The following is a 16,838-nucleotide window of genomic DNA, read 5'->3' on the forward strand; positions in this document are numbered from 1 at the left end:
CACTGCAATTAATTTGTCGACCAAAGTGAATTACAGGGGGTTAACCTCCACAAGGTCGTGAAGGTCCTACTAATCTGAGGACCAGAAGGATATCTACACTCAGGTGGGAGAACAGTAGTTTATGGGCGGTACACAAAAATGCTGGAGAAACTCAGCGGGTGCAGCAGCATCTATGGAGCGAAGGAAATAGGTGACGTTTCGGGCCGAAACCCTTCTTCAGACTGCAGCAGGGTGTGTCGCTGATGTGCATTTAAGCTGCTGATGTTGTTAGCTTGGTGAGTGAAAAGGCAGAAGCAATTGAGGTGAGGCTCGGGAAAGGAAGATGAAGTATGAGATCAACTTTTGAGACATGTTCAATTGGACAATCAGAAATAACGAATAATGCGCCCACACCAACAATAAAAATGTGGATATCAAATATGTTTGAAACATTACATCTGGAAGAGATGAGATTCCTCTCAGCAGGTAAAGCAGACCAATTCCAAAAGACGTGGTCTACGTTTATGGACCTATTACAAGCATGAGGTGCAATAGTAATTTTAAAAATAAATAAATAAATATATGGTATCAGGACCTGGCAATGGGAGGTAAAACAACAAAAACAGACTTGGTTGGTAGTCCCCTTTCTACGGAGTTTAATGTTATAATAGAGCGATTGTCCCTACTTTCTTTTTCTTTCTTTTCTAGGGTCTACTTTCTTACTTTACTTCCTTCTCTAACTTCTTTTCTAAGGGGCTTTCTTTTCCCAACACTCTCTTGCACTTCACGACTCTTGCGCACTTTCTTTACTTTCCTTACTTCTATCTTTTTCTTAAAGCTCAAAAAAATGAAGCGGTACAAAAAATGTATTAAGATATATGTGTTGTGTATTATTGTAATTTACCGTACTTCTAATAAAAAATTTAAAAAAAATTAAAAAAAAAAAGAAATAACAAATAGTATGATGGAGTTATTGATTATTCATAAAGTGTACATATTTATAGAAACATTTTTGTTGCATGTCCATAAAACACTAACGAATCTCTCAAAATAAGTACATTATGTCATGAATATATGTCTTTTGTCATCGAACATCGACATTACATTATGTCTTTGTCATCGAACAAAGAAGCATTTGTGTTGAAAAATGTCCCGAAGGCTGACTTAAGGCCAGCAAAATGCCCCAGTGGACAACCTAAAAAATCACTGCAGGGTGGCAGTGCTGCATCAGCTGATGTGAGCAGAAATATTTTGAGAATTTTACGAGAACACTGAGAAAAATCGACAGTGAAATAATACTGATATGATATTATTACAATCAAAAGTCGAACAATGATTCCCTCAAATGAATGATTCTATTCTCACGTGATTCCGCACCTATCCACAAGATCGGCAGAAGAGTCATAAGGTCATAAGTAACAGGAGTAGAATTAGGCCATTGGGCAAATCAAGTCTACTCCGCCATTCAATGATAGCTGATCTATCTCTCCCTCCTAACCCCATTCTCCTGCCTTCTCCCCATAACCTCTGACTCTTGTACTAACCAAGAATCTATCTTTCTCTGCCTTAAAAATATCCACTGACTTGGCCTCCACAGCCTCGTGTGGCAAAGAATTCCACTGATTCACCACCCTCTGGCTAAAGAAGGTGCTGCCTGCTCTTCAAAAGCTTGTTTGTCCGAGCACTATCCTTTCACATGGCTGAATCACCTCCGATCTATATAGATGCATTCGTGTGTTTAAGAAGGAACTGCAGATGCTGGAAAATCGAAGGTAGACAAAAGTGCTGGAGAAACTCAGCGGGCGCGGCAGCATCTATGGAGCGAAGGAAATAGGCAACGTTTCACCAATCACCACTATAGGAAATAGGCAACGTTTCGGGCCGAAACCCTTTCGGGTTTCGGCCCGAAACGTTGCCTATTTCCTTCGCTCCATAGATGCTGCTGCACCCGCTGAGTTTCTCCAGCACTTTTGTCTACCATAGATACATTCATGCTGTGTGTCTGAATTAATTTAGTTTGGTTCAGTTGTGCTGTTGCAAGTAAGAATGTCATTGTTCTGTCTGGGACATGTGACAATAAAACACTTGACTCCAACATTATTTTTGAAACGTCAAAGAAATAACTCACATTGTTTCACCTTTTCGCGTTGCTTAAGCAGAATATTAAATAGATAAGTCATTTCTGTTTTGCACAAGGAAAGCTTGAAGTTCCCTCTCAACCCCATTCTCCTGCCTTCTCCCCATAACCCCTCAGATTCAGATTCAAACTATATTGGGCTAAGTGTTCGGCTGGCAACCGGAAGGTAGCCGGTTCGAATCCCGCTTGGAGTGCATACTGTCGTTGTGTCCTTGGGCATGACACTTCACCCACCTTTGCCTGTGTGTGAATGTGTGTGAGTGATTGGTGGTGGTCGGAGGGGCCGTAGGCGCAGATTGGCAGCCACGCTTCCGTCAGTCTGCCCCAGGGCAGCTGTGGCTACAGAAGTAGCTTACCACCACCGAGTGTGACTGAGGAGTGAATGAATAATGCGATGTAAAGCGCCTTGAGTATTAGAAAGGCGCTATATAAATCCCATCCATTATTATTATTATTATTGTCATTGTGCAGTGTGCAGCACAGAGACAACACAAAGCAGTTAGCATCTCCCTAGAAGAGCGACAAAGAATATGAGCAATAAATAAATATATTTACGTGCATCCACTCATAGTAGTGCAATTATTTTTTTCCTGGTGGAAGGAGTGTCCGGGGGGGGGGGGGGGTGATTGGCAATCACCGAGGTACATTGTTGAGTAGTGTAACAGCCGCAGGGAAGAAGCTGTTCCTGGACCTGCTGGTCCGGCAACGGAGAGACCTGTAGCGCCTCCCGGATGGTAGGAGGGTAAACAGCCTGTGGTTGGGGTGATACGCCCCTGATACACTCGCCAATACTGGTGCACGCAGGTTCCACCAAGATGCAGGACCGAACGCCACAGGAGATCCTTTTTCCCCGCGGCTGTCAAATCTTACAACTCCTCCCCCTTCTGTCGTGGGGTAGACTGGGACCGACTCCCCTCCCCAATCTTTGCACATCCCCCGAGCCTTTCCACTCGTCACTTTAATTTTATGTTTCGTGTATTTATTCATGTGTGTATATATTTATATTATGGTATATGGACACACTGATCTGTTTTGTAGTAAATGCCTACTATGTTCTGTGTGCTAAGCAAAGCAAGAATTTCATTGTCCTATACAGGGACACATGACAATAAACTCACTTGAACTTGAACTATTTTGTGTTTTTTTTTTAATGACTGTTGTCAGATCAATTTCCCTCCTGAGATCAATAAATTTCTATCGTATCGTATCATGATCAATTTACACATTTATGTACAACTAGAATTGTAGTTGTCTTACTGTGTTTTGTTCGCTCTGGGTCTTCCTCTGGCATTAATATCTTTTTCTTGCTTTTGTTCAGCTCATTAGACACCAGAGCATCTTGAGCGTTTGTGGCGTTAGTTACGCTGTTGTTTCTGCTCTGCGGCGAACATTCCCCATTCTCCGAGGGCCGACTTAAATCTCTCTTCTTCTTCTTACACTTCTTCGGCGAGGCTTCTGCATTTTCAGTTGCCCTGAAGTCAGTAAAACCCCTTTATCTTTTAGAATGTGGAAACAAAGAACTGCAGATGCTGGTTAATACACAAAAGGACACAAAAGTGCGGCAGCGTCTCTGGAGAGCATAGGCAGGTGACGCTCCAAGTCTGAAGAAGGGTCCCAACCTGAAACGTCACCTCCTGAGTTACTTCAGAACTTTGTGTACCTATATCTTTTACATTACTTGTATGTAAACAACAAAAGTGTCCATTACACTGATGAGAATCTTGAAGTTTCCTTAACAATAATAAGGAATTAATTGACCAAAGGTCATTAAGACCAAGTGGACACACATACAAACACTTCAATGAGAATGTATTCAATATCACACTCTTCCTCATTAGGTCATTAATGATATGCCCTATATAAAACTGGTAAATTCTATCAATGAAATTAGTTCATTCCAATTTTTCATCCGTTTTGCCATGACTAGACTTACAGCCAAAGAGTGATTTTAATTACCACCTATTGTAAACAACCCAAACAAGTCACTTCTGTTAAGTGCATTTAGTGCCAACAGCTTAATTTAAAAATTAAGGCGAAATTAAATTTAATTACAAAATTTGTATTTGTGAAAATCATAGACAATAGATCAAACTTAAATGGTTCAATGCACAGAGTCAATCATTGCCTCCCATCTATGGAGCACTTTAATGAGATTCATTTCAAGCGTTTATTTCAAGAGGGCTAGAATACAAAAACAGGGATGTAATGCTGAGGCTCGTTCAGGCGCTGGTCAGGTGGCATTTGGAGTATTGTGAACAATTCTGGGCACCACATCTGAGGAAGGATGTGCTGGCTCTGGAGAGGGTCTGGAGGAGGTTTACAAGAATGATCCCAGGAATGAGTGGGTTAACATATGATGAGCGTTTGTCGGCACTGGGCCTGTATTCGCTGAAGTTTAGAAGGATGAGGGGGTATCTCATTGAAACAGACAGAATAGTGAAAGGCTTGGATAGAGTGGATGTGGAGAGGATGTTTCCACTTGTGGGAGAGTCCGAGACTAGAGGTCACAGCCTCAGAATTAAAGGACGCTCCTTTAGGAAGGAGATGAGAAGGAATTTATTTAGTCAGCGGGTGGTGAATCTGTGGAATTCATTGCCACAGAAGGCTGTTGTGGCCAAGTCAATGGGTATTTTTAAGACAGAAATAGATAGATTCTTGATTAGTATGGGTGTCAGGGGCTATGGGGAGAAGGCAGGAGAATGGGGTTAGGAGAGATGATCGGTCAGCCATGATTAAATGGTGGAGCAGACTTGATGGGCCGAATGGCCTATTTCTGCTCTTATCATTTATGACCTGATGACTTTCTGCTGCACATGGAATTCTGGGTAAGTACCGTCACCATTGTCGGCTCGTTTCGATGTAAACTTGAGCGATCGTACAGAGTTGTGGAAATGACAAACTGCCTTGATTGAACTAGGGACTGAGTACAGAATTGTTTACGTAAGTGCGTGGTTACGTAAGCCGCCTATTGGGTAAGACAGGGAATGTCTGTATATAAAATGGAATGGTGGCACGGTGGTGCAGCAGTAGAGGTTGCTGCCTCACAGCGCCAGTTACCACACGTTCGATCTATGACTGCAGATGCTTGTCTGTATGGAGTTTGTCCTTTCCAGAACAAGGGGTCACAGTTTAAGGATAAGGGGGAAATCTTTTAGGACCGAGATGAGAAAAACATTTTTCACACAGAGAGTGGTGAATCTCTGGAACTCTCTGCAACAGAAGGTAGTTGAGGCCAGTTCATTGGCTATATTTAAGAGGGAGCTAGATGTGGCCCTTGTGGCTAAAGGGATCAGGTGGTATGGAGAGAAAGCAGGTACAGGATACTGAGTTGGATGATCAGCCATGATCATATTGAATGGCGGTGCAGGCTCGAAGGGCCGAATGGCCTACTCCTGCACCTATTTTCTATGTTTCTATGTTTCTCCCCGTGACCTGCGTGGGTTTTCTCCGAGATCTCCGGTCTCCTCCCACACTCCAAAGACGTACCGGTTTGTAGGTTAATTGGCTTGGTATAAATGTAAATTGTCTCTAACGTGTGTGGGGTGGTGTAAATGCGCGGGGATCGCTGGTCGGTGCGGACTCGGTGGGCCGAAGGGCCTGTTTCCTCACTGCATTTATCACACTAAAACTAAAAAGGCTGACACAGTGGATAAAACTTTAAAAAATGGAGACATACTTAAGCCCGCCCCAAAAAAATGACCTCCGCCCATTATAAACCTGATGGAAGATAAACAATGTCTGTTATATTCCAGGCGAAAGCAACATACCTTTTTCTACCTCGACCTCGACCAACTGTTTTTGCAACTTTCACATCCACTGCTGCTTGCGTTCTTTCTGCATGTTTCCACTGAATATGCTTTTCCAGTTGGGACTTCGATACAAATGAGGCTTCACACTGCAGGCAGTGGTGACTATATTTCTTTACGTCGATGACCTGCGATAAAACAGTCTGGTTTCAGCGTGAGTTGCAGCTTTACAGGCAATCCCCGTGTTACACAAGAGTTACTTACGTTCCTGAGAACTATCCATAAATTGATTTAAAGTAAAAAAACATTCATTTTCTACGGGTGCTACGACTGGGCTTATTTATATTCACTGGAATTTAGAAGGATGAGAGGGTATCTTATAGAAACATATACAATTCTTAGGATTTGGACAGGCTAGATGCAGGAAAAATGTTCCTGATGTTGGGGGAGTCCAGAACCAGGGGTCACAGTTTAGGAATAAGGGGTAGGCCATTTAAGACTGTGATGAGGAAAAACGTTTTCACCCAGAGAGTTGTCAATCTGTGGAATTCTATGCCACAGAAGGCAGTGGAGGCCAATTCACGATGTATTCAAGAGAGTTAGATATAGCTCAGAGGGCTAACGGAATCAAGGGATATGGGGAGAAAGTAGGAACGGGGTACTGATTTTGGATGATCAGCCATGATCATATTGAATGGCGGTGCTGGCTCGAATGGCCTACTCCTACACCTATTTTCTATGTTTCTATATCATAACCTTTTGCATACACTTCCTATAATTCTTTCATTTCAAGATTCAAGATTCAAGATTCAAGAGAGTTTATTGTCATGGGTCCCAGATAGGACAATGAAATTCTTGCTTTGCTTCAGCACAACAGAACATAGAAGGCATGAATACAGAACAGATCAGTGTGTCCATATACCGTTATATAAATATATACACACATGAATAAATAAAACAGATAAAGTGCAAATAAACAGATAATGGGCTATTAATGTTCAGAGTTTTATTTGAGTTGAGTTCAGTAGCCTGATGGCTGTGGGGAAGAAGTTGTTTCTGAACCTGGACATTGCAGTCTTCAGGCTCCTGTACCTTCTACCTGAAGGTAGCGGGGAGATGAGTGTGTGACCAGGATGGTGTGGGTTGAATATCGTCCATGCATTAGCCATGATTAATTTAATGGGGCACGTACTCCACCTGGGACATACAAGGAACTGCAGATGCTGGAATCGTGGCTGCCTCCGGGTCCTCCGCTTTGCTCCCACATCCCAAAGACGTGCAGGTTTGTAGGTTAGTTTGCCCTGTGTAAATTGCCCCCTTGTGCGTAGGGAGTGGAAGAGAAAGGGGGATAACATAGAACTAGTGCAAAAGGGTGATCGATTGTCGGCGTGGACTGAAGGACCTGTTTCCATGCTGTATTGCCAATAAAAAACATGACTGTATCATTTAAATGCACATTTACTTTAAAAAAGCTAAATTTCTTTATTTCTTTCTTTCTTTCTTTCTTTCTATCTATCTATCTATCTATCTATCTATCTATCTATCTATCTATCTATCTATCTATCTATCTATCTATCTATCTATCTATCTATCTATCTATCTATCTATCTATCTATCTATCTATCTATCTATCTATCTATCTATCTATCTATCTATCTATCTATCTATCTATCTATCTATCATATAAAACTGTGTGCCTGTCGCCTGCCGTCCGTCCGGCTGCCTTTCTTCCTTTTGATTCGTTTCCATCGTGTGATGTCACAATGCCCAATGCTCGCAGATGTCCAATCACAATGCCCAATGCTCGCAGATGTCCAATCGGAATGGATCCATTTACATGGCCGGCTGCCGGCTGCATTTCTTCCCTTGATTCACTGCAACTCCGAAACCAGACGCAGAATCGCCGACATCTTTTCCATTTCGGTAGAGATTTCACTTTTCTTTCTAAGTATCCGCTCCTCATTATATTTTGTCGTGTTTAAGTACACGTTTTTAATCAAATCCTTCCTCTCCCCCCCCCCCCCCCCCCCCCCCCCCCCCCAATATTTCAAAAATAAACTGGCTTCTCACCCATAGAAGCAGCACCAGCCCCTGGTGAACGTTCCATCGTGTGATGTCACAATGCCCAATGCTCACAGATGTCCAATCGGAATGGATTCATTTACATATGCCTTTGCAGGAGCCCCAGCCAATGGTGAACATTCCATTGTGTGATGTCACAATGCCCAATGTTCACATATGCCCAATCGGAACATAAGAGGGAGTTAGATGTGGCCCTTGTGGCTAAAGGGATCAGAGGGTATGGAGAGAAGGTAGGTACAGGATAATGAGTTGGATGATCAGCCATGATCATATTGAATGGTGGTGCAGGCTCAAAGGGCCGAATGGCCTCTACTCCTGCACTTAATTTCTATGTTTCTATGTTTCCCTCTCCTCACCCCTCTCCCTCTCCCACCCATCCCTCTCTCCCCACCCCCTTCCCTCTCTACCCCACCCCCTTCCCTCTCTCCCCCGCCCCCTTCCCCCTACCCCTCTGTCCCTCTTCCACCACTCCCCCTACCCCTCCCTCCCCACTCTTCCACTTCTCTCCCCTTACCCCACCCCTCTCCCTCCCCCACCCCTCTCTCTTCCCCTCCCTTTCCCTCTCTCCCCCACCCCTTCCTCTTACCCCTCTGTTCCTCTTCCACCACTCCCCGTCCCTCTTCCACCACTCCCGCTACCCCTCTACCCCTCCCTCCCTCCCTCCCCACTCTTCCACATCTCTCCCCCTTCTCTCCTCCCCCTCCCTCTCCTCACCCCTCTCCCTCTCCCATCCCTCTCTCCCCCACCCCCTTCCCTCTCTCCCCCCGCCCCCTTCCCCCTATCCCTCTGTCCGTCTTCCATCACTCCCCCTACCCGTCCTCCTCCCTCCCCACTCTTTCCCCTCTCTCCCCCACCCATCTCCCCCTCCCTCCCTCTTCCCCTCCCTCCCCATCCCCCCCTCCCCCACATCTCTCTCCCCATCCCCCTCTCTCACCCCCTACCCCGCTCTCCTTTCTCTCCCAAATCTGTCCCGTTTCCTCCTCCTCCTCTCCCCTCCCTCCCCTCTTCTCACCCCCCTCCCCCCACCTGTGTGTTTCGGGGGTGGTTAATGTGAGCTTGATGCCGCAGCCCCCACCCTCAATATTTCAAAAAATACTGGCATCTCACCCATAGAATCAGCCCCAGCCCCAGCCCCTGGTGAACGTTCCATTGTGTGATGTCACAATGCCCAATGCTCAAATACATTGTTTCCATAGAGGGAGTACAGAGAAGGTTCACCAGACTGATTCCTGGGATGTCAGGACTGTCTTATGAAGAAAGACTGGATAGACTTGGTTTATACTCTCTAGAATTTAGGAGATTGAGAGGATATCTTATAGAAACTTATAAAATTCTTAAGGGGTTGGACAGGCTAGATGCAGGAAGTTTGTTCCAGATGTTGGGGAAGTCCAGAACAAGGGGTCACAGTTTAAGGATAAGGGGTAAATCTTTTAGGACCGAGATGAGAAGGCATCAGGGGGTATGGAGAGAAGGCAGGTACAGCATACTGAGTTGGATGATCAGCCATGATCATATTGAATGGTGGTGCAGGCTCGTAGGGCCGAATGGCCTACTCCTGCACTTAATTTCTATGTTTCCCTCTCCTCACCCATCTCCCTCTCCCACCCATCCCTCTCTCCCCCACCCCCTTCCCTCTCTCCCCCCACCCCCTTCCCCCATACCGCTCTGTCCCTCTTCCACCACTCCCCCTACCCCTCCCTCCCCACTCTTCCACTTCTCTCCCCTTACCCCACCCCTCTTCCTCCACCACCCCTCTCTCTTCCCTTCCCTTCCCCTCTCTCCCCCACCCCTTCCTCTACCCCTGTTCCTCTTCCACCACTCCCCGTCCCTCTTCCACCACTCCTGCTACCCCTCTACCCCTCCCTCCCTCCCTCCCCACTCCTCTCCCCCTCTCCTCATCCCTCCCCCACCCCCCTTCCCTCTCTCCCCCACCCCCCTTCCCTCTCTACCCCACCCCCTTCCCTCTCTCCCCCGCCCCCTTCCCCCTACCCCTCTGTCCCTCTTCCATCACTCCCCCTACCCCTCTCCTCCTCCCTCCCCACTCTTCCTCTTCTCTCCCCCTTCCCCCTCCTCTCTCCCCCACTCCTTCCCCTCTCTCCCCCCACCCTCTCCCCCTCCCTCCATCCTCCCCTCCCTCCCCATCCCCCCTCCCCCACGTCTCTCTCCCGATCCCCCTCTCTCACCTCCTACCCCGCTCTCCTTTCCCACCCAAATCTGTCCCGTTTCCTCCTCCTCCTCCTCCTCTCCCCTCCCTCCCCTCTTCTCACCTCCCCTCCCCCTACCTGTGTGTTTGGGGGGTGGTTAATGTGAGTGTGATGCCGCAGCCCCCCCCCCCCCCCCGCAAACGCCGTTAGGGAAACAGACCCAACGGGTCTGCACTTGGTCTAGTTAATATATAAAACTCTCGTGCCATCCGACCGGCTGCCGTCCGGCTGCCTGTCTGCCTTTTGATTCGTTCCATCGTGTGATGTCACAATGCCCAATGCTCGCAGATGTCCAATCACAATGCCCAATGCTTGCAGATGTCCAATCGGAATGGACCCATTTACATGGACGGCTGCCGGCTGCATTTCTTCCTTTGATTCACTGCAACTCCGAAACCAGACGCAGAATCGCCGACATCTTTTCCATTTCGGTAGAGATTTCACTTTTCTTTCTAAGTATCCGCTCCTCATTACATTTCGTCGTGTTTAAGTACACGTTTTTAATCAAATCCTTCCCCCCCCCCCCCCCCCCAATATTTCAAAAATAAACTGGCTTCTCACCCATAGAAGCAGCCCCAGCCCCTGCTGAACGTTCCATCGTGTGATGTCACAATGCCCGATGCGCACAGATGTCCAATCGGAATGGACCCATTTACATATGCCTTTGCAGGAGCCCGAGCCAATGGTGAACGTTCCATCGTGTGATGTCACAATGCCCAATGCTCAAATACATTGTTGCCATAGAGGGAGTACAGAGAAGGTTCACCAGACTGATTCCTGGGATGTCAGGACTTTCATATGAAGAAAGACTGGATAGACTCGGCTTGTACTCGCTAGATTTTAGAAGATTGGGGGGGGATCTTATAGAAACTCCTGATTACATTTGTCGTGTTTATGTACACATTTTAAATCAAATCCTCCCCCCCCCCACCAAATATTTTTTTTAAAACTGGCATCTCACCCATAGAATCAGCCCCAGACTCGGTTTGTACTCGCAAGATTTTAGAAGATTGAGGGGGTATTTTATAGAAACTTACAAAATTCTTAAGGGGTTGGACTATCCCTCCCCACTCTTTCCCCACTCTCCCCCCACCTCTCTCCCCCTCCCTCCACACTCTTACCCCTCCCTCCTCCTCTCCGTCCCCATCCCTCCCCCCCACATCTCTCTCCCCTCCCCATCCCTCTCTCCTCCCTCTCTTCCACTTCGCTTCTCTCCCCCCTTCCCCCTCCACTCTCCCTCCCCACTCTTTCCCCTCTCTCCACCCACCCCTCTCCCCTTCCCTCCCTCCTCCCCCCCCCCCCCACCCCCCCCCCCCCTCACCCACATCTCTCTCCCCATTCCCCTCTCTCACCCCCTACCCCGCTCTCCTTTCCCTCCCAAATCTGTCCCATTTCCTCCTCCTCCTCTCCCTCCCTCCCCTCTTCTCACCCCCCCCCCCCCCCCCACCTGTGTGTTTGGGGGGTGGTTAATGTGAGTGTGATGCCTCAGCCCCCCCCCCCGCAAATGCCGTTGGGGAAACAGACCCAACGGGTCTGCACTTGGTCTAGTATCCATTAAAACAGGACACATGGAAATGCTCCACAAACATGTTAAACATTCACTCATAATATATTTTTATTGAAAGTTCTACCCTAATCATTATGTTGCAGTTAGGTTATGAATTATACAATGTGCATTTAAATGATGCACTATCCTACATGGCTTCAATGACCTGTATTCATATTTACATTGATATCACAATAATGCATATTATCGAAGTGAATTTTAAGGTTTTACAAACATTAATGGTTCAAACTACCTACTGGGAGTTCCTTAAGATCGTTGTCCTCAGCTTTGTGCCTTCCCTTCCATCTGTTTGGCACTTTTGCACTATGTCCTAAATGATAGAAAACAATGTTCAGACAATAATAATTTTATTAAGCTTAAATATTACGTAACAAACATTTATTTGCACCTCAAGGAATAATTACATGTGATTCTGCACCATTATAGCGAGTAACTCAATGACGTTTTGATTTTTTCGAATCTTAAAAGATATATGACTCAAAGAAAATATGTCAATAAACTATTTTCTGCAGGAGACAGGTTCCGACCTGAAATACGCTCATCATTTTTTCACCGAGACGGTGCCTGACCCACTGAGTTACTCCAGCACTTTATGTCTATCTTCAATCTAATTGTAGTGCATCAGAGAGGCAAAGTGGCGCAGAGGTAGTGTTGCTGCCTTGCAGCTCCAGAGACCCGGGTTCGATCCTGACTATGGGTGCTGTCTGTACGGAGTTTGCACGTTCTCCCTGTGACCTGCGTAGGGTTTCTCCGAGTGCTCCCACACTCCAAAGACGTACAGATTTGTAGGTTAATTGGCTTCTGTGATTTGTAAATTGTCCCTAGTGTGTAGGATAGTGCTAGTGTATGGGGTGATCGCTCGTAGGTGCAGACTCAGTGGGACTATGGGCTTGTTTCCACACCGTATCTCTAAAGGGCCTGTCCCACTTTCACGACGAGTTTGCCCTTGGCTGATACTCGTAGCATGGTCATCACGAGGTCGTAGGAGGGTCGTATGTAGGTTGTGATGCTAGTTGTAGGTACTTGTGGCATCAAGTAGGTCGGGGCGTTTTTTCAACATGATGAAAAATGTTCACGAGTAAATAAGGTTGTGAATTAGGTCGTGAAAGTGGGACAGGCCCTTAAAATAAAGTCCTCCAGATTTTCAATTAACATATCAGGCCACAACTAGCTATAAGTTTGTTGGAATTTCTGAGTTCAAAATATAACAGATCAACGAGTCAAAAGAAAAAGAAAATTGTATAATAATTTTTGATTAAGTTTGACAATTAAATGCGATAAACTTGGTTAAACTAAGTAAGAAGAGAGAATGATATAAAACATTAAATATTTTGTTACTACTTGTGAGCAATGAGTTTCTCTTGAGGAACAAGTATTTAAGTATATGATTAAATTAAATTATTGTTAATTTCATTTCATGCACAGCTATAATTAAGCAGTTCTGATCGATCACAGAGTAGATATTGAAAAAAGGTATTGCTGACAACAGGGGTTAGTCTCAGACTTAAGATAGACACAATGAGCAAACCTAAAGAATTGGGTGGTCTAGCACTTCCTAACTTTATGTACTACTACTGGGCAGTAAATACTACTGGGCAGTAAATATCAAAAATATGATTCACCTGCTGGACAATTCTGCCCAGCAGGTGGATTGGATTATAATGGAGAGAGAGGACTGCTCCCCTTGTAATATTGGAGCGATCCTCCTCTCACCAATGAACTTGAATAACACAAAATACAATAAAAATCCAATTATACATAGTGCAATTAGAACCTGGAAACAAATAAAACATAACCTGAAACTAAGAAATCTATCTCTGTTATCTCCAATAGCTAATAATCCGACGTTTAAACCCTCTATTATAGATAAATCATTTACACAATGGGACAGAATAGGAATTAAAACGCTCGGAGATTTGTACGAAAATGGAAAATTATTATCATTCCATCAATTACAAATAAAATATAATCTGAGAAATAATCATTACTTTAAATATCTTCAAATATCTGACTACCTGAAAAAATATACACAAGATTATCATAAAATGCCACCAGATTTACTGGACGAAGCAATGAAGACAAAGGCTGAATCAGCAAACTTAATATCATGCTTGTATAACATTATTTTAAATATAGAAATACCTTCAACCGACGGTATTAGAAGAGACTGGGAACAAGAACTAGCTATAAAAATTTCAAAAGAGAGGTGGGATAAACATTTACAATATGTGCATAAATGCTCGATCAACATTAGACACACTCTAATACAATTCAAAATCTTACATAGATTATACTATTCAAAAACCAAAATAAGTAAACTTTTTCCTAACGTTTCACCTATTAGTGATAAATGCCGATCTCAAGAAGATGACATGAAGCTACCATAGCGCACTCATTTGTTTTTTGTATAAAAATTCAAAAATTTTGTACTGAAATTTTTGAAATCTTCACAAAATTATTCAAAATAAAACTGATACCAAAACCTGAATGGATTATCTTTGGAACAATGGAAGGTAGCCCTGAACTAAATGTGTTTCAAAAGAATCTATTTAATTATGGGCTAATAATGGGGAAAAAAGCGTATACTTAAATTCTGGAAGAACGCTCATATACCAACACTAAATATGTGGATTTCAAATATGTTTGAAACATTACACCTGGAAGATATGAGACTCCTCCTTGCAGGCAAATCAGACCACTTCCAAAAGACGTGGTCTGCATTTATCGACTTACTACAAGAATCAGTACTTCTAAAAAGAAATGGTGTCAGGATCTGGTAAAGGGGAGGAAAAATATGAAGTTGGTATATCCCTTTTGCGCGGTTTTAATAATAGAGCCTTGGGTTTTGTTTTTTTTTCCTTTTTCCTCCTTTCTTTTCTAGGGTCTATTTCTTAATTTTTTTCTCTAACCAATGGGTCTCTGTTTTTTTTTCTCATCGATCACTCTTTTATGAATGAATGAATGAATGAATGAATGAATGAATGAATGAATGAATGAATGAATCTCTTTATTGTCATTGCACATGGTACAACGAAATTTAAAAGTCAATCCAATGGTGCGATTCAAAAATATATACATATAAAAAAATTACAGATAAATAACAATAGCAGCTGAGGTATTCGGTGTTGTACAGTTATATACAGTTATATAGTAGTGCAAATGGTTTAGTACATTCAGGATGTTTTTAAGGTGCTTGTGAGTAAGAACCATTCAGTTGAATGTGAGTGTTATTTCTTATTTTGCATTGTTAAGTTCACGTATGGCTATGGGGTAGAAGCTGTCTCTGAGTCTGTTTGTGCGAGTTTTGAAAGACCTGTACCGTCTGCCAGAGGGCAGCAGGTGGAACAGGTTGTGTCCAGGGTGGGAAGGGTCCTTCAGGATGTTGGCTGCCCTGCCAAGGCAGCGAGAGCTGAAGATGTCCTTCAGGGAGGGCAGTGGGCAGCCAGTGATTTTTTGTGCGGTGTTGATGACCCTTTTACACAAAAACAACTTTATTTCTCTCACTTTCTCTACTTTCTTTATCTATATCTTTCCTTAAAGCTTAAAAAATTAAGGGGCACAATAAATGTAATAAGATATATCTGGATTGTACTATTGTAATTTACTGTACTTCTAATAAATAAAAATATTTTAAAAAAATTAAAAAAAGATAGACACAAAAAGTTGGAGTAATGCCCCTGTCCCACTTGAGAAACCTGAACGGAAACCTCTGGTGACTTTGCGCCCCACCCAGGGTTTCCGTGCGGTTCCCGGAGGTTTTTGTCAGTCTCCCTACCTGCTTCCACTACCTGCAACCTCCGGCAAGCACCTGCAACCTCCGGGAACCGCCCGGAAACCTTGGATGGGGCGCAAAGTCTCCAGAGGTTTCCGTTCAGGTTTCCTAAGTGGGACAGGGGCATAACTCAGCGGGACAGGCAGCATCTCTGGAGGGAAGGATAGGGTGACGTTTCGGGTCGAGACATGTCATCAGACCAGTGTCAGACTTGCATGACTGCGATTTCTACATTTTTTGGGGGCTGTGGATGCCATTACCAATCCCAACATAGACTGTCCACCCCTTACGGCTATCAATGGATGGTGGGGAATGACGTCCCTTAGTTCACCCAGAGATGGAAAACCCACAAGGTCTAGAATTTAAACTCGTCACAATAAAGGGAGCAGCTTAGTTTAATTTAGTTTAGAGATACAGCGTAGAAACAGGCTCTTTGGCCAACCGAGCCGTACAGCAGTATTATCCTACACTCTGGGGACAATTCATCAAAGCCGATTAACTCACAAGCCCACATGCCTTTGGAATGTGGAAGGAAACCGGAGCACCCGGAGTAAACCCACGCGGTCACGGGAGAACGTACAAACTCCGTACAGACATCAACCTATGGTGGGCGGCGCGACTCTTGTCAGCAGCGGCCTCTGCAGTCCGTCTGTGTTTTTTTATTTTTTGTCTCGTTTTTATGTAGTTTTTGTTATTTTTTTTTTGTTGGGGTATGTGTGTGTGGGGGGGGGGGGGGGGGGTGGGGGGGAGGGGGTAAATTTAAAATCTTTCCCTGCACGGGAGACCCGACTTTTTCTTTGTCGGGTCTCCGTTGTCGTTGGGGCTGCAGCGTGGAGCGGCCTCCAACAGGAACGACCTGGGGTTCCAGTTGTGGAGCTGCTGACTACTCACCTCACCGTCACGGGGCTGGCCGAGTCCGGAGCAGGTGGAGCGGTGGTGGAGCGCTGCTGCCACCCGACCCCCGGAGATTCGGAGGCTGCAACTGCGGGTCTGGCGGACGGCGGCGCCGGGAGCCCGGGGGTCCCTGCTGGGAGACCGCTTTTCGGGGCTTCCGCAACGGCGACTTCTCCCGCCCGAGTTGCGGGGTTGAAGAGCACCTGGAGCGGGGCCTTACAGCACCGCCCCGCGCGGCTTGGAATGGCCGCGGGACTTTGCGAGCACACGCCGGGGGCTCTAACAACAAGACCCGGTGTGCGACCTTGCATCATCCGGCGTGGCTTTAATGGCCGCGGGACAATCGCCATCGCCAGCCGGGGGCTTTGACTTTGACTCTGACATCGGGGGGGGGGGGGGAGTGCAGTGGAGAGATAAGTTTTTTTGCCTTCCATCACAGCGATGTGATGGATGTTTG

At 45.3% G+C, this 16,838-nt stretch overlaps 1 protein-coding gene across 3 annotated transcripts in view; it reads right to left on the reverse strand.

Moving 5' to 3' along the window:
• Nucleotides 1-16,838, reverse strand: part of znf512b (zinc finger protein 512B) — a 57,054-nt gene that overhangs the window by 24,037 nt on the left and 16,179 nt on the right. For all 3 annotated transcript variants that reach the window (XM_033041407.1, XM_033041408.1, XM_033041409.1), the window contains exons 3-5: nucleotides 11,952-12,025; nucleotides 5,884-6,050; nucleotides 3,374-3,588 (exon numbers count right to left, since the gene is read on the reverse strand). In XM_033041407.1, the coding sequence (XP_032897298.1) occupies nucleotides 3,374-3,588; nucleotides 5,884-6,050; nucleotides 11,952-12,025 (456 nt within the window). The remainder of the gene's footprint in view (nucleotides 1-3,373; nucleotides 3,589-5,883; nucleotides 6,051-11,951; nucleotides 12,026-16,838) is intronic.

The sequence above is a fragment of the Amblyraja radiata genome, chromosome 23, assembly GCF_010909765.2.
Source record: "Amblyraja radiata isolate CabotCenter1 chromosome 23, sAmbRad1.1.pri, whole genome shotgun sequence".
NCBI lineage: Eukaryota > Metazoa > Chordata > Chondrichthyes > Rajiformes > Rajidae > Amblyraja > Amblyraja radiata.